Raw genomic sequence first — 18,763 nt, forward strand, 5'->3', positions numbered from 1 at the left:
ATTGGGAAACAATGGTGTCTGAAGTTCCAGTGTACTGCCAAATACTGACTTCATGAGGGCAATTACTACCAGGGTCTACAGACCCACAATATTTGTGGCATTTTCTTTTCAAAAATTCCCATAGCTTTGTGTATTAGGCCAGTAGAGGGCAATCCCACATGCTCAAATCCCCCACATCAGAAATAAATATGGGAAGTGGTTTGGTAATACTTTCAAGGGCCTAAGTCAACACTCCAGAGCAAAACTTGGTATAAAATACAGGTTTTTCCAAAACTTTAAGAAAAAAGCCTTCTTTATACTCACAAAAACACTCTACCTCCATCTATTTTTTAGACTGGGTTCTTAAAATTGTAAGAAGAGCTTCTGAGATATTTTTGCCAGGAGTAAACATGGCACTACTAGTTAAGAAACAAGGAACTGCAAATGGAGCTATATGGAAGTTCAGCCACAGAAGAGTTTAAGGCTTTGCAGAGAAACTCTGGTACTGTGCTTGGAACATTTTCAGAGATATCTACAATGACAGTAAACCTAGAAGTATTTATGAAGCATTTATGTCAGGTCAGTGCAGCATATGGTTAGCATTCTGTTCCCTAATATAGTAGGGTGGTGCAGGACATTGGGTGAAAAATGTAAACATCAGTCCTCTCTTAATTATCTTTCTTATAGGGCAAATTACATATGTAATGTATAAAAGTAAGCCTACTCATAATGTGTGCTGTAGACAGACATAATAAGAAGTGCTTTCTAAACAGAAACTAAAACAGAACCCTAGTTTAATGCATTTTAATAGTAATCACATTTAACAAAAAGATCATGAAATGAAGTATACCATTTATTATTCCAAACAATTTGCATAAGCTTTATGATTTTATTTGCAGGTTAATTTAACATAAAGGAAAAGGAAGCAAAGTTTTTCAAAGCTGTACTATGCCTAAGGAGATAATAATGGAAAAATATTTTATAAATAACATGGAAAAAATACATAATTCTATCAAACATTCTTGTTTTGGCACACGAAAAAGATAAAAGCTTTTCTAAAGAGAATAACATTTGTAGAGAAGGTTCTGCTGAGAGTTTACCAGATTATACTTCATAGTTAATTTGATATAGCAGTATTTGATAATGAGGTTTTGAATAATAGTGTCTTTTCTTTGGGTTGCAGAGGAATGACTAGCGAATGTTCAAGCACAGGAACACAAGAAGTCTTACCCTGAGCCTCTGAACTTGACAGCCTTGTTTCTCTGTCATTTTCAGAAAGTGACTGAAGTTTGACTCATCAAGCAGGAGATACACTGCAATCCCTCTTGTAGATGCTTCTACAATTTCTCTAAAAATATCGACATCTGTAAACATATCCATAACTATGGCAATGACCTGAAAAAAATAAAAGACAAAAATTACTGTGTTGTATAAACACACATTTGAAACTCTTCACTGAAGTTTGCACTGTGCAGCTAACACACCAATGCTATTCATGCATCAGAAAGTTCTAATATTTCCCATGGGGTACCACTTAACCCAGAAGGCTTCTCAAGAGCACTGCATCTTCTTCTTGAGAGGACAGGTGATTGTTTATATGTCAGTCATCACAAACCACAAACTCTGGAAAATTGTTGTATTATGTGTGGGTGTTATAGGGAAAAAGAAAGCCAGTGTAACAGAAGGAAATGGGAAGTGATATTAATACAGTGAAAAAAAAAAAAATGGAGCCAACTCTATTATACAGTCTGACTGCATAATAGAAAATCCAGATAACACTGTTTTTGTACAAGGTGGTTGTTCAACCTAATCTAAATGCTGTTCTTTGTCTTCACAGTTTTCCCTAAAACTAATAATTTGAGAGTTTGAAGGAGTCAATAAGCAGACATTGAACAGCTGGAGTTGATGAAGACTTCAGCATCCGTACTGACTCATCACACTCACTGGGACGAAACTCCTTCAGCTGGTGAGAGGTTGGTTCAGGAAGATTAGAGAGTGCTGACCACCAGCCGTTGCTGGTGTTCAGCCTTGGGGAATAATGCAGGTATTTCTGACTGGGAAAAGCAATGTCCTGCTAATCACATTTTGGAGATGATACACAATTTACTTATCATTAGTAATTTGGAATGAAGTAATATTGAAATAGAGGAAATAACAGTGGGAATGTAACTGTGGAAATAACTGTGCAACTTTAAAAAATACTATTCTTACCCATTAGAGTCTTCACAAGAAGTTCCAATGAAACTTTTCAGGTGCAAATTCAAATCAAATAAAGCCTATCACAGGTATAAGAGTAGGCTTGATAGTGAGCTTGCTTTACCAGTTTCACTCATCCTTAAATTTTCCATACTTGAACATTATTGGTATAATTGTAAAGTTACAATCACTCATCTTATTCTGGAACTGAAACATTTATTTTACACACAAAATTTGGTAAAGGATGTTGCTCACACAGAGGTAAATGCTATGTCTCCAGTCAGTCATCTGAATTGCATTTTGAATGTGTTTGCTTAGAACCAGAAGACTCGTCTATGGCAAATATATACTTTGAACACTAGAAATACAAACAGGAGCTGACCAAGAATAAAAAATAAAATAACAATGTCATTAAGAAAGGTAAAGACAGCTCCTGAAGCAATAAAAATGAAAGGAGTTGGCTTACAATAACATGTCACCTGGCAGTAAAAAGACTCCTTACTAATCCACCAGTCAGAAAGGAACTGAATAGCATGAAATAACTGAATTCTTTCAAATGTCCTGTGTATTACCTCACATTTTTACTGACTTTTTGGGAAAATAATAATTAAAAACAAACAAACAAACAAACAAAAAAACACACAACCAACCAAACAAAAAAAACCAACCAACAACACAAAAACAACAGTTCTTTAACAGTACAAATTATTTTTTTCATCTACATTTGAAAGGAAAGAATGAAAACCACAGAAGTTTATTTTGACTCATCATTTCTGCTTGGTCTTGACTCAGATACACAAAATTAACTGAACGTGGCAACCCTATTTATTCATCTGTCTTGTTTCTCTTACATCCGAACAGAAGTATGCCAATGTAGATCAAGCATGCTAGGTAAAAATGATCAAAGAAGAAAGTCTGCTGCCAAATAGGTTTGTTTCATTATCTGTGTCCCCCTCCCTCTGATCTCCTCAATTTCTTCCTAACCTTTCATTTTCTTTTAGAAATCTTTTAGAAATAGGTGCTCATTATATTAAAGAATGCATTTAAGTTATGGGATAAATCCTGAGTAAGTAAACTGACATAAATACATAAATACATAAAATATTTAAAATATACACTACAGACTTCAAAAATCCTTCTAACATTTTTGTATGGCAGATATCTACAATGCTAATTTGCAGCATCTGTGGTTACAAAGACTAATATACTGGAAGCATGTAGAAAAATATAAACAAACAAAAAAAAAACAACAGCTAGAATAAGTAATCCAAACTGAAACCAAAGCTGACTAGAATGGCCATATTTGGCTTAGGAATAAGGGAAGTGAGATATGAATTGAAAAAACAAGCAGGTATGAGAGTGCTGGCTGTGTACTACTAGTAAAAACAATCACTGCTGTTGATGATATGCAGATACACCAAACCTTAGGAATGAACAGAGCACCCCTCTTTGTCTTCACTAGCAGAACTGGTCTTAAACCTTTAATTTTGAAATTTTAGACTTAATTCTATGAAGTACCGAACTATTATTGTGAGAAAAAGCAAGTTTTGCTTTCAAAGTTTGCATAGGCATTACACTTTGAAACCTGAAGTTTGTGCTAGATCCTCAACAGATTTAAGGACATTTGCAAAGCCACATTTGTGATTTGACAATCAGCTGGACATTTATTTTTCCATTCCCTGGAAATCAAAGGTTACTTGTGAAGTATACCCTTGTTAGTCTGCCCATTCACTTTTAGCAACACAATTAATCCTGTCAACACTAATGTTTAGTAGGCTGAATTGCTGAAGGAAGAAAAGAGTCAAATTTGCGTCATGTATCAACATACACGATAGGTAAAAGCAGTAATTTGCAGAGATAAGGTTATTTCTGTATATAGATTTCTGTAAGTCAAACTAGATATTTGGTGATAAACTACATATTTTGATGCAGAGAGTGGATCCCATAAATATCAAAATATTCTGGCTTTTAAGTATACTAAATTTCCCTTAATTTTTAATTCCTTGGGTACATTTGCCAACTTTGAAGAAGAAGGAAGTACTGAGCTCGGACAAGGAGAAAGCCAATTCAGAGTCCCAGGTTTTGATTAAGGAGACCAAGACTAGGCAGATCCCCCAAAATAAGTATTCTGTAATGTGAAAATACCTTTACTTAAAGCTCTAATATCAGCTGCAGGATTAGTTATTTGCTGCATAACGCTGGAAGAAAAGATGTCACTACAGTGTTATAAATTTGTTTCTGAAATTGAAGAATGAATTTTCACACTGATACTTACAAGAGGAAGCCAGGTAACAATGAAATCCAGCAAGGAAAAGGAAAAGGGATAGAATTCAAAGAGCAGCAAACAGCTCAGAAAATTGGCTATGCCACAAATTCTGTTTCTTTTGGGCATATGAGCAATCTCCTGTGTCAAGAAAATCCCTCAAGGCAGAACACTTCAGTGTCTTACAGTACATTTATAGGCTTCCTTATAAGATGCCATTTTCTTTCCAGAAAATATTTGTTTTCCAAAAGGCAGGGCTCTCTGCAAAAACAAGCACCAATGCTTTTATAAGGATGTGCAAAGGCCATCCAACCATGCAGGGGATACTGGATAGGTGCAGGAGTTTTCAGCTGAAAGTGTCAGATTTCTGGGAGAACTTGCCAAACGTAAGAAACTGATTATCACCCTGATCAAAAATGGCCCTTGGGACTAATTAAGCATTTTACATTTTCAGGGATGAGAGAATAGTTGGCAGAGCAGACATGCTGATATTATGCACAGCAAAAGTGGAGTACTGCCACCTGACTTGAAATTAGATAGGAAAAAACAAACCAAACCAAAACAAAATATTCCAATGACCAATTAAGGATGAAGCCAGTGCAGAAAACAATTTTAATACTACTTTTCTACCCCCCCAACACCCAATTAAATTTAAATCATCTTAGGTTGTTACTGCTGATCTCTTTTTATTATCTTCCAACTCTTTTTCAAAGTGGTGAATGTTTTTTAAGGTTATATTTTGTGGCATCCTTACAGATGAAGAAAATCTGCTGAAATCAATAAACACAACATTACTTCTAATAAAGCTCATCGTTTTAGCAACTTAAATAAAGGCACCAGCAATGCCATATTATATCTTCCTCAGTACTGTCTTGAAACCAAAAATATGTCTTGCAGTAGAAAAGCAGTGCTTCACACATTAACATTTTAGAAACATTTAATTATAGGCAGAAAAATGGCCAGAGGAAGACCACCAACATGATCAGGGCTGGAGGACTTGCCCTGTGAAGAGTGCCTGAAGGATCTGGGCTTGTCCATTCTAAAGCAAAGGTGGCTTCAGGGCACCTTACAACAGCCCTCAGCACCTACAAGAGGTGTCTTGAGTAGATGCAGCTAGGTTCATCGAGAAGATGCAGCCAGTTGTAGCAAGACAAGAGACAATGGTCAAAGTAAAACAAGAGCAATTCTGACTGGATACAGGGAAAAATCCTTATCCCCATGCAGAAAGCCCAGCATCAGAGCAGGTTGCCCATAGTGCTTGTGTAGTCTCTGTCCTTGGAGGTTTTCAAGACCTACCAGGATAAAGCCCAGAGCAACCTGGTCAAGTCCTATCACTGGCCCTGCTTGAAGCAGGAGGTTGGACCGGAGACCTCCTGAGGTCCCTCCCAAATTACCAAGTTAGCAGCTCAATGACTAAGATCTCCACTTCCATCCTTGTCAAAATGCAAGCACATCTTGCCATATAAATGCATATTGATAATAAACTCTGTTATAAGGCTTAAAGAAACAAAACAGAGACTATGAATAAAGAACAATGAGAAGTTTTTCTCCCATTTTTGATAAGATATTGGGTAAGTAAAACCTTTGCAGTTTGATTTTAGGACATCAAAATCAACCCTTTTAGTGCGTGTGTATTGACATTAGGGCATGGATGTAATTAAAGACCTTTTACTGCTAGTGATCTTTAGGTCTATACTACTGACAGTTCCATTATCCCAGTATCTTTACTCCTTTTAGAAGCACTAATTACCATTCTTTGCTGAGTATCTTGCAGAGTGTGTCATTTAACACCTTCTTTCTTATAAACAGTAAAAAAGAGGAATCCTCTCATGCAGCTGCTTCCATAGGTCAGGCTTTACTGGACACATCTACCATGATATCAATAACCTATTAGGAAATAATGCTACGGGTCTACCTACACTGCAAGAATATTGATTTCTTGTAACTTTCAGGAGGCTTACTTTGGGTTTACATCTTGCGACAAAAATCTGTACAGTGCTTTTGAACAACACTGCCCTTCCTCACCCCAGGACCACAGAGCTACTGTTTCAGCCAGAAATGTTAACCCTATTTCAAATTTCTTTTTACATTTCTCTGTATTAGGGAGAATCTCCTTGTGGCACAGGAGTGGTGCTGCCTGAATCTCTCCTTTCTCAGGGAACAGTCAAGGCAGGCAGCAGTCCTTGCAACAGAGTGCAGAAGGAAGATATAGTACCATATATCTTGCTGCTAGGAACATGAGACAGCATGCAAACTGATTGCATGGGTTTCGGGTGCCATAAAAGAAAAAGAGACAAATCTCATGACCACTGCAGACAGTCTTCCCAGTAAAAAGCTGTTAAATATGTCTGTTACAAATTATCATGTTTTGTTGGGAGTCCATAAAACAGGTCCAGTTTATGCTTGCTGCAGTTCTTGGTAGCAGTATGCAGTCGATCTGTTGTGCACACTTTCTGTCACTATTGTTCAACCAGAGTGCTCCTAAGACAATAATTTCATATTAATTTTCAAAATTTAACACAGCTCTGAAATGGTTTGCACAACACATTCTTCCACTGCAAAGTGTACTTCACATTGTGACTTGCACCTGAATATCCCAGGTCACCTTTGGGCTGGCAAACTGCTGAGATCTCCATACCAAATGCAGCAGATCGGAAGTCTTGAGATTAAGTGTTGAACCAGAGTATAATGTGGGAAGCCCTCCTCTGTAAACAGGAGCGTGCACATAACTAATAATCAAACATCTGAGTATGACCCACACTGCTACAATTACGGCGGCAATATAATGGAACAAATAGGTGATTTACACTTATGCAACTTCCATGAAATTAATGTCACTACTTGTACTGGCTTATCATGAAAATTGGCTGCTTGAGACCATATTCAATTTATTTAATTTGGCTCTGCATTCAGGGAGCAATAGACCATAACCGTACAGTGTACTGCGAAATGTACTTCCATTATTACCTTCTTTAAATGCAATTTAATGAACTGTAGGCTGAAGTCTGGCACTTCACTCCAACATACAGCTACACAAACCTCAGAGCAAGCCCTCACAGCCCTCACTATCCCCTTTTCCTCCGGCTACTCCAAAATCACATTTGTGCCATCAGTTCTGAAGACACTCAAAGTACACAGCTCAGAACTGAATGCATCTTCCGTTCTGATCACCCAGCCCCAGCTTATTGTGTCATGTGCTGCCTACACAGCAAAAGTATTTTAAAGTGAAAACTAAGCTTTCTTAAGGGATGAAAATTAACTTCAACATGCATGTCAGCAGTCTTCAACAACCACAACCTCTATCTGTAAAAGGATGCTAGGTGTGCTCAACATGACTGAAAACTTGTATGAATAAAAACAGCAGGAAAAGAGACACTGTGTAGGATGGAAAACCAAAAAGTCTACAAATCTCCTGCAATATAACATGGGAAACCAATGGAAATTATTCTCCCAAAATTATAAACAGTGAAGTAAAGCAGTGTATAATAGTTTAATTGTGCTTAACTGACTGGCCCTCACGGCAACGCCTAATCTGTTCTGCCCAAGAAACATGTCAGAATGCTGTGTGGTGGGGAACTTTCTAGCAATCAGTAATGGGGAAAAATATGCTTTGATGCTGGCAGCAAAGAATGACGTGGAAATGATAACTGCAGCTCTGAAAAATGACATGATTTAACTCTGAAATACACTGGGAAGATCCAATCTTCACCATGTGCCATCTTCTAACCACCTGACTGTTCCACCTTTCGCTCAGTTTGGCAACTTCTGTGCTGCTTAGCATGTCTCTAGGAGAGGATGAGGTCAGGATTAGCTCTTCTACAAAAGAAAATAAAAATAACAGAGAGAAGAAAAGTTCTCTGAAGTGAAGATAATACTGTTTTCTCTGAAAAGTAAATGTATAATAGCCTTCTGCACCACCTTTCAGAAAGCTATCACAGGCTGAGCTAGCTTGTCACATACCATGTAGTGTCTTAAAATGACACCTCCAGTGCTGTCACTTTGAATTCACGCACGAGTAAATTTATAGGTATCTTGCAAAACATATGGGAGTGAGCTGCATCAATTCTATAAATGTGATCTGTATCTATGGGTTTGGTAGTTGTTATTCTGGCTGACAGATTAGTAAGAAGACAGTTTGATCTGACCGAATTAAGGAGGTGCTCCCTCACTGCGGCCAGCAGCAGAGGTGATGATTTCTCTGAAGCTGACTTCTGTGCAGGCAGTCTTGAGTTTCTGCAAGTCAGGGAGAGGAAGGGTATAGCTTGCGGATTCTTCCTGGGGGCTTTCCAAGAAGCATTTATAAGCCTAACCCTTGGAAGAAAGGAAAGAGCTAGAACACACTGCAGAGCAACAGCAGCTGCCCAGTGACTGGCACAGCACAGACAGGAAAAGATTTACCAAAATTAAAAAAAAAAATAAAATAAAAAATATTACTTAAATCTGCAAAGAGAACTGCCAAGCCTGGTTGAATCAACAAGCACTCACAGTGCTCAGTTTTAACACTTTCCTTCCTTCTTGCAGTGCTCCCATAAATAAGTAAACCACTTCTGGTATTTAATGAGCAAGCTGTTTTCTGTCACTGTGTAACAGCAGTGGGCAGAGGTCCTACAGAGAGGCAGATAACGCAGAGCAGAAAATCCTTGGCATTATGGAGGGAATGTGTCTGGGAGCTTGCTCTGCCCTTTCTTCTCTTGCCATTGATGTCCTTGCTGTATCAGATCCCATTCTCAGTGCCATGTGTGCTGCAGCTGGTTGGGTAGCAGGATTTTAATAATTGTATTGAGCTGTTCAGAATGTTCTTATTCAGTTGTTGTTTTGGGAGGCTGCCAAGCTTTTCCTGAGGAAAGCAAACAGAAAGGAAATGCCAGGATTTTCTGACAGCCTGTGACCCAGCTAGACCAGAATGGAAATTCATGACAAAAAATAAAAGGTACTTCTCTAGCCTCTGGCTTTCTCTACGATGAATTTCAAAGACTTGCTGCTTTAGAAATAATTTATTATTTAAAAGAATATTAGCAGCTTTAATATGTGGGTTCTCACCAGATCCCTTAATATTTAGAGAATGTTCAGTATGCTTAAATATTATAATATTATACTTTTTATTTTAAATTTGCTTGTAAGTAGAAGTACTCATACATGTGTGCATTAGTTAGTGACTGCCTAAAAACAAACAATGCGTGACCATGTGATAAGTGAGCCTTAATTATTTTTTTAGAAAGTGCCAACAGTAATTAGAACATGCTTTCTGCTAAACTCTTAATAAATTGTACTTTTTGATGTGCTGTGCAGGATTGAAAACCTCATGCTTTGGCGATTATTCTCAATTTTGAGATTTCCACTGAATAGTCAGAGTAAGAGCAGCAGATGTTCTGGGCAAGCTTGTACATCGTCCAGGGAAGTATGAGTCTACCATATACCTGATACTACCATATACTTGAAACTATGAATGGCTGCCATACTTTGTCATGCACAGCTACGTATATGGGGAAAAGCCTCCTCAAACTCTGGGGAAAAAAAATGCAAAGTGGCAAAAGTGCTTGAAAAACTGTACTAAACTTGACCATTCTAATTGCTCCTGCTTACAAATATTTTTTTTATGCCAAAGAAAACCAGACTGGATGTCTTTTTTTGCTCATCAAGTCTTTGTTGCTCATCAAGTAATCAAAGTAATTGCCTGAGATTTGAACTGGATGACAATTCTTTAAGAGATTTTTTTTAATCTACATATAAAAAAAGGTTTTGGTAGAGTTCCTCAGAGGGAAAATGGAATGAAGTTCTGGGTCAGTATGCCGTCCTACTGCTCCTTTCAGAGGCCTCAGCAATCCCATGTAAACAAACTGCCAACATTGAACCCCACTTCCTGAGAGTTTACATATTTATAAAATTTGACAATGTATAGAAAACCACAATATTAATAAACACTTACAGGCTGTAGACACTAACCTATAAAAACAAGCAATATTTCTTTAAAGTAGACAACTTTGCTGGCAGTTGCTAATTAGCCCCTTGGAAACAAAGAAAGATCCTCTTTAGTTAAAGGCAGATTTATAGGAAAAAGAGGTGATTCAGACCAACTTTTCTAGACCGGGAAGAATAACTTTGCTTTTAAGTTTGCTTATGCAAGTGCTGTGTAGTGTTTGTCATCTTCAAGACCTTAACAGTAAACATATGTTTCTGAAATGAAATAGGAAGAGTTGAATATCTAATATTCATATTTTATACATAAGCAGCATATTTAATATATCTTATGTGCTCCTGCTACTATATATATTATTTAGATTAAAAAATTCCAATAAACCATATTGTTCAGCAGTATAATACTGCCTGCAATCCCTTGCTACTTAAAAGAATGAATATGTACTACAGATACATTCAGCACATAAGAAAAGAATCAAAGACAGGCGAGGGCTTAAGGCAGAGGTGGAAAAAGCACTTCTGTAGTAGACCATGGAAAATAACAGAGGTAGATGAAGTGTTTAAAAAGCAATACCTTTGTCAAATGCTTCTAAAAGCAGAGAGATTTTGGTGGATCCAAGTCAGCACATAAAGCTGACATGATTCAGACTTGCTTATAGATCAGGAAGATAGACTTTTGAATGCATGTACGCAGTCCTGGTGATGGCCATAGAATCATAGAACAGCTTGGGTTGGAAGGGACCTTAAAGACCACCTAGTTCCAACCCCCTGCCATAGGCAGTGATGCCACCCACTAGATCAGGTTGCAGCAAATAACAGAATTTCATTAGAAATTTTAAAAAATTATTTATTTTTTTTTACATAAAAGGAAAACAAAACTATTTTGGATTTCAGTGCCCAGTGGAAAAAGAAAAATAAAAAATTAATTGCTGGATTTCAAATTAGTGGAAGCCTACAGACCAATGAGCATGACCTGATTATACTCAATACTGAGAAGCAATTCCTAATTATATAATTAGTAGTTGGTAGTTAGTCATCTACAGACACCCAAAACCTCTTCTTCCAAAAGGTATATTTCATAATCCTATGGAACACTGCTGGTGAAACTGTCTGGGAGATAAATGAGGAAAAAAAGTGGAATAAAAAATTGGATGTCCTTTCACAAGACCTTAGATGTCTGCAGAAACCACAACTGAGATGAGAACCAATTCTGGTTAAAAACCTCCCTTACTTCACTGCATAGTGAAGGTAATTGCCAAAGTGGAAAAAGTAGTCCTCAACAGAGGCTCCTGTCAGTATTTGGAAAGAAAGGGGATGATGTTCTTTTCTCATATGGTTAATAAGGAATATTACAATCCATTAGCAATAGAGTAATATTTTGAGAACAACTGCAATTAGAAGACCTGGATAGTTTACACTTCAGTGAGGGAATTCCCTGGTCTGTTGCTGGTCATTTTTAATAAAACTGAGTATCAGGGAAATCCCAGAAAACTGACACAGTGCTCATGCTCAGTGTTCATAAAACAGCTTGATGAGCAACTAGGTCTGACTTTTGAAGGGAAAACCAACACAAGATTCAATGAACACAGAAATAAAGGCTAATCTTGTGTTTAGGGAAGGGTAAGTGGGAAAAACATTATTTCAAATATCACTTAATCCTTTTTCAAGATTACACCTTTTGCATTTAGCTTTATATATTTGATTAAAAAATAAGTAAGACACCTGAGGTGTACACATTTGAGGGCCAACTGGTTAACGGACAGATATTTGAGGCAATTGTCTTCTGAGAATATTATGACAGGGTGGGAGTATTTCTATCATTTTGTAGGACTTAATGCTTTCAAAGATTTTCACACTAATGCCACAAAGCTGCAAGCAAGATAACTATGATTTACAGATTATTATCTTTTTGTTACCCTCCATCCCCTTTTTTCGATCTCATTTGTCCTTCCTTCCCTCTCTCTTTCCCATTCTTTTCCCTTTGCTTTTGTTTCCTTCCTTTCTCTCTCCCTCTCTCATGAAGAATGTCAAATTCAGTTAAATCTAGGATTGAGGAAAAAATATATATTTTGAATACTGAATGTGGGCTTAAAACGGGTTCCTACACATCTTACATAAACTCTAAAATATATATGGTCATAAAAGTTGCAATAAAACATAACGTATCGTTATGATATTCACAACAGAACTACTGCTTCCTGCTACTAACTTCACCGCCACTACTTTCAAGCCCCATAGATGGACCAAATTCCATTTAAGGAGTTCAATTCAAGAAATAATGCAGTAGTGAAAACCAGCAACGCAGAGAATTGAGGCCATTTAAAATTACTGGTGACAGTCAGTTATGGGTTAGTAAGAAGGCAAGCCAATGATCCTCCTGAACAAACAGAAGAGGATGAATAATGAGAAGTTTCCTCAGGGCTTAACTCTGACAAATTCTCAATTCATCTTATACATATATCCCGTAGGGTCATCTTTAATATTTTTCTAGTTCAGCTACGTGACATAGTAAAATGCATTTATAAGTAAAACTACTGTGCCTGGATGAATACCTGCAGTGACTTCTGTGTTGCCGACAAAACCAACAGCAATGGTTGGTCTGATCAGCATTTTGCAACACATATTACAAACTAATTTAAGTCTGCGTATGGCCGTATAGCAGCACACCCTTACATCAGGACACTGGGTAAACAACCAGTGGGATGATTGAACCAGATGATTTTAACTATTTATTTTTTTAACAGGGTGTCACTGAGCAGAGTTCAGCTCTCCTTTGTTTTGCTTCAGGAACCTTTGCTGATATTAGGGAGGAACGGGTGATGTCACCCGCTTGTGGAGCAGCTACTGTTAGTGGTGCAACACGTGGTTAATGACCGCATGCTGCCAGCCCGCATTTCAATTTCACCTGTTTTAAAGACAGGTTGTGAAACTAATTAATTAATTATTGTCTGCAAATCATCTTGAGATCCTCAAGTGAAATCCATTACCCTGGCATGCCGGACTATTTATTACAGATCAGATGAAAAAAGAAAAATAATTGCAGAGCATTCTGAAAGCATCAGCAGAATGTCCTAAAGATAAGAAATGATTAAGCTAGTTCAAAAGTAATTATGTGTAGCTTTTCAGGGAAAAAATAATTATGCACATTACCAAATGAAGCAAGATGCCTGAAATAGCAGGGAAACAATTAAAAAAAAAAAAAAAAAAAAAAAAAAAAAAAAGCTCAAACCTCCGGTGGAGCAAACTGAAATGAAGTGGATAAGCAGTTCTAGAATCATTGCATACCCCAGGGGAGAGGATAGCAAATAAGAATGGAATAATGTAGCAAATTCCTGAATCAAGTATAGCAATTAAAAAAAAAAAAAATTAAAAAAAAAAGATGAATTACAATTATAATTACTATTAGTTTAAAAATTTATAATTTACTAGTAGTATTATTCTTTAAAATACTGTATTTATAAAAATTATTTTGATTTTAAAACCCTCTGAAAACATTTATGATAAACCTTATTATTCTTGTCCAAAGGTGAATCTTCCAAGGAGGGTGTGTAATCTGAGGAAGTAGCCAGTCAATAGATACGAAAGGAAATGAGTTTAAGAAAAAAAAAAAAAAAAAAAGAAATGGTTCTTATTTATTTCTGCAAGGTATTTGCTAAACTGATCTTGTTGGCTCAATTTGAGCTCAATTTTTGAGTAACCATCTTTGCCAGAAAAGCCATACAGCTTAAGAATGATCTTGGTGACACTGTGTGCACACGCAGTTAGCATCAGCTCTCGATGTTCTGCATACAGGTCTTCAGCAAGGCCACAGGAAAAGTATTAATTCATCATTTGCAATTTGATACTGTAATTATGCAAAAATCTCTGGTCTTTGTGACACAGTCAGATCAGATAACCATAATGATCCATCGTTACTATCTACTAGTCTTTTCATTTCAATGTAGAAGTTTATTTTTAATGTTTAGTTTATTCAGTGTATCTACAGTAGTTGCTTAAATTAGTAGTCCAGGCTGCACCTAGGGAAGAGAAGACCCAGCTGGACTCCAGGACAGAGTTCTGTGATCTGAAGGCCATTGCTTCAGCCACGGACAGGTTATGAGAACCTTTTTTCCTGGTCTACTCCTCTCATTTTTCTCATCCTCACAAGAATAATGCAAAGCACTAACTTGTGAATGAATAAAACAAACAGTTATTAAAATAAATGAGTTGTCAGCAAGCTGAACCCTCTATACACAATTGAGTTAGCAACCAACATCCTAAATTGATGAGATACTATTAATGGGTAGCAAAGAAAAAGGTTATCACAAGTCTTCTACTGTACAGCTTCATGTCCATGAGACCATTCTCCTTTCTACAAAATATGCCTTGTGATGTGTACAGTATGCCAATTATACCCACAAACCCCCAAACATTTGGGTAATGATAGTCACAGATCTCATCCTGAAGCTGCTGAACACCTGCAAGAAACACAAAGCTCTTGCTAGGGCAAGGGAGTCTCTTCCAAAACACAGAAGGATTTAAGAGTGAAGGAGGAAGAAAAACAGTCTCTGTGGCAGGAATTTTCTACAGTAGCTTTGTTTGAGATTGGCTGCATATTTGTGCCAGTGATGCACCTGCAGCCACCAAATGTTCCTGTGTTGAATAGGGGTACACCTCAGGGGTATTTATGGAATATACAAGCTAACATGGGGGATAGAGAGCCTTCCATATCAATTCACTTGTTATGCTACCAGAAACAATATTTTCTACCTAACCGTAAGGAACAAAGGAAGAAACACCACTGAGCAAGCCACTTGTGGACTCCAATTAAGCCACATTCCGATGGAAAATTTGCTCTTGAAAAATGCGCCAAGCACGGTAATAACATAATATAATACTTGACTTGTGTGGCTTGAAATAAGTATGAAGATGAGAACCTGCAATACCTCTGTGGAGGAGAAGTGAAAAAATTATTCCAAGAACACTTTGGCAAATAACTGCTTTTTGATGCAAAATAGTACCTTTCAAATAAACATTTGTTCTTATGAAGTACCTCTCTGATCTCAAAAGAGAGTTTCCCTTGAGTAACCTACAGATTTCATGCCAATAAGGCTCTGTACCCAACTGCTAGGCCTTCTATGTTTGTGTGCACTGCTAAAAAACGTGTTTTCCGTAACACAGCCTTTATGTGTGCATGTAGAGGAATGCACGTGCATACACACGCAGAGAGAAAGAAATATTCTAATATTTGCCTATTTCCTTTACATAAAAAATAAAACCAGCATTATATGGAAGTGTAGAAAAAAACAGCACTCATTTCTGATATAACAATAGGCTGCTTTTCTCCTTTTTTATTACTGCTTTAAAAATGCATACAGGTTTTGCTGTCCCTCAGAGTCTTTGTTCTGAATCTGCTGTCAGGTGCTGGAACACCCGTGTTCACTAGACATCTGAGACGCAGCTGTCAGGCAGGAATTTTTCAGGGAATTTATTATTTTTGGTCAACCATGACTAGTAGTTGGTAACTGGAAGATGCTCCAGTCTCTTATCCATGATAAAAAGTACAATATATATCATCATAATTGAGGGAGAAACAATTTTTTTGCAGTGAAGCAAGCTTCAGCTATGCAGCGGGTAAGACACAACATTTACATAGATGACTGAGCATTCCCTGAAATGCAGCTTAAATCAGAAACAGTACTTCAAGTGAACAACAAAATTATTTTCCTGTGTCTTGCAGCTGCACAGAAGGAATACTATGACAAAAAAAGGAACTGCAGAACACAGCCTGGAAATGGGGAACTGAACTGTTCTCTCTTGTATTTGGATACAACAGATATGTTTCTGCTTGAATGTTCCAAAGCAAGCAACCAAACCTCATGGACAAGAACAGACACTGGAATAGCTGATGCAAATTATGAAGTTTTAAACTACTAGAAGAACTTGAGAAGGTGGATTACAGCTTGAGCTCTTGATATGAACACAGTGCCCTATACCATGTATGTTTCCACAAACCAGTCTGAGTGAATATTCACTTTGATAGATGGGAACCTAGATCTTTAATTTTTGTGGTATTAGAGAGTATAAAAGTCTTCTGAAAAACTAAGTCTAAACAATTTGCCGAAAGATAAATAGGAAGTCTGTGTCCTCAGAGGAATCTGTGTGCAAGTTTTATAAGTCATGGACCAATGTTTTTAATCCTAAAACCTTCATATTCAGCAATATAAAGGATACAAAGAATAATATATATATATATATATGTATATAAAGTATTTAAAAGATCTTTGAATCTATAAAAATGCATAGAACAGAGAAGGCATTCTAGCATTTTAACTAGTTCTTGAGCATATTAGCATAGGAATATATTTTTAATAGGCTAATGTTATTTATAGCCTTCTAAATCATCCCTGGCATACCTTTAAAAATTAAAACTTATTGAAGTCAGCTACTTCTCTGCCATAAAAGACTTAGCAAATTTAACAGAAAAACAAACAGCTTTTTGAATTCCTCTTAAATTACTTGCAATAACACTTAAGTGCCTATTGAAAGCTTTTCATATGTAAAGCACAAACCATTTCATAAATGTGGGAATAACATTATTACATCTATTTTTATCTGGGAAACTGTAAATTAACAGGGTGTGTGTGTGTGCGTGTCACACTGCTGTCCTGCACAGGGCCATCTGAGTCAGCCTGTGACTAATTAGTTTTGTTACTGGAAACAGTCTAGTCACGCTAACATGATGCTCTGGGAAGACGAAAACGCCCTGCTTCTTGTCAATCTCCTCACTGTACTTTACTGTGTCATGTGAACAAGTCCTCAGAAGCTAATGGCCTGTGTTTACAGAGACGCTGAGCATCCCGAAGTCCCTCTGAATGCGATCCCTGCAGCTACGCAGCAGCCTGAGCCTCGCCTCACCCTCCAGTCTTGCATTTGCAATTCTCTGCACCTTCTCCTTTGGCTCACTGTCGTGTCAGAGTGATGAGATATGCAAGCACAAAGCTCAGGCAGGGCTGGCCCAGACTTGCAAAATGGGTTTCTTCAAGCAAATTCCATAATTTAGAGAACAGGGATAGTACAGAGTACCCGATCTCCTGAACAGTTATGGATTAGTTTCCCAGTGCTGACTGCAAGGCCAGTGCCCAAGTGTTCTGAGGTCAAATTTATTCTTAGCATCAGCTCTTTGAAGATGCAATAGTGTTAGGCCTCCGTTAAGCCTGAAGTCAGATTTCATTATCATAATGGTCCCTTCTGGCATCAAAACCCATGAATCTGTTCGTTTTATCAACCTCAGCTGATTTTGTGAACTGGAAGTGGCTGCAGAGATGAACAGGGAGGGCATCAAGAACACATAACATAGTATGAGATTTTAAAGGATACAAATATCGATTAGAGGAGTATGTTTGCACAGTTATTTTCAAAAACAGCTTCCAATAAAATCGATTAGAAAATTATACCTGAAATTAAAAGCAATGACAGAGCCCAAGGAGAGGACACACAAACACGGTACAAACAGCTGCCTGCAATCAAAAAGTAACTAAGAATAACTTACATACAAAAAAAAAAATATTAAAATATCAGAATCATGACTAGTCTAGCAGGGGAGACTGTGGCTTCAATAACAAGCTCAAAATTAAAGCCTTGCTGCTGGGATTTGGTGAGGAACGACTGAAACACAACAAGTTCACTGAATGCAGGGCAAAAGATTCATTGCCCTCAAAATCCCAGTCACAAAGCACCCAAAAACATGCCTGAGAGCGAGCAAGCCAGCAAATAATGCAAATGGATGATCCTCCAAAACACTGAGGAATGCCTTGCAACTTGAAAACAACTGGAATATGTAATTTGAGATTTTGTTGGTTCTGTGGTTTTTAGCAAATTTGAGAAAAGGAAAAATAAGGTATTTTTTTTTATTTTTTATGAATTGAACCCTCCCCCCCTGGACAGCCTGCTGACCTGCAGGACCCAGCCAGGGCTTTGAAATTAAAATGTCCTAAGTGACGTGCCATTGTCAGTTTTCATAATGCATTAATTTAGTTAAACATGTTAATAATTACCACGCAAGAATTTTCACCTACGTCATATTCCCAAGCATTCCACGTTTCAGCCTGTGTGGTGCTCTGCTTGTTTCGGTAGCGGCTGATAGGCAGCTTTTCAAATTCCAGAGTGTGTGTGCGCATATTCATTTATACAAATATTATATAACCTGTTTACACAGGTCTTTTGAAAATTATTTAAAGGCACTTTTTTCCCCTCTGCTTACAGGTAAACAGATTTCTGTAGTCACAAGATTAACCAAGCAGTTTGCTTTATGTTTTAGTGTTTCAGACTAAAACCCCTTCCACAGCCACAGCAAAGCAATTTAAGAACAAAACCAGAACAGATCAATGCCTCTTACTTACATCCCAATAGCTATGGACTTTATTCATA

At 37.3% G+C, this 18,763-nt stretch overlaps 1 protein-coding gene across 1 annotated transcript in view; it reads right to left on the reverse strand.

Moving 5' to 3' along the window:
- The window catches only part of FAM83B (family with sequence similarity 83 member B), a 44,656-nt gene that overhangs the window by 11,913 nt on the left and 13,980 nt on the right, over window positions 1-18,763 (reverse strand). The window contains exon 2 of the mRNA XM_032185819.1: window positions 1,210-1,374. Coding sequence (XP_032041710.1) covers window positions 1,210-1,374 — 165 coding nt within the window. The remainder of the gene's footprint in view (window positions 1-1,209; window positions 1,375-18,763) is intronic.

Source organism: Aythya fuligula, chromosome 3, assembly GCF_009819795.1.
Source record: "Aythya fuligula isolate bAytFul2 chromosome 3, bAytFul2.pri, whole genome shotgun sequence".
NCBI classification, from domain to species: domain Eukaryota; kingdom Metazoa; phylum Chordata; class Aves; order Anseriformes; family Anatidae; genus Aythya; species Aythya fuligula.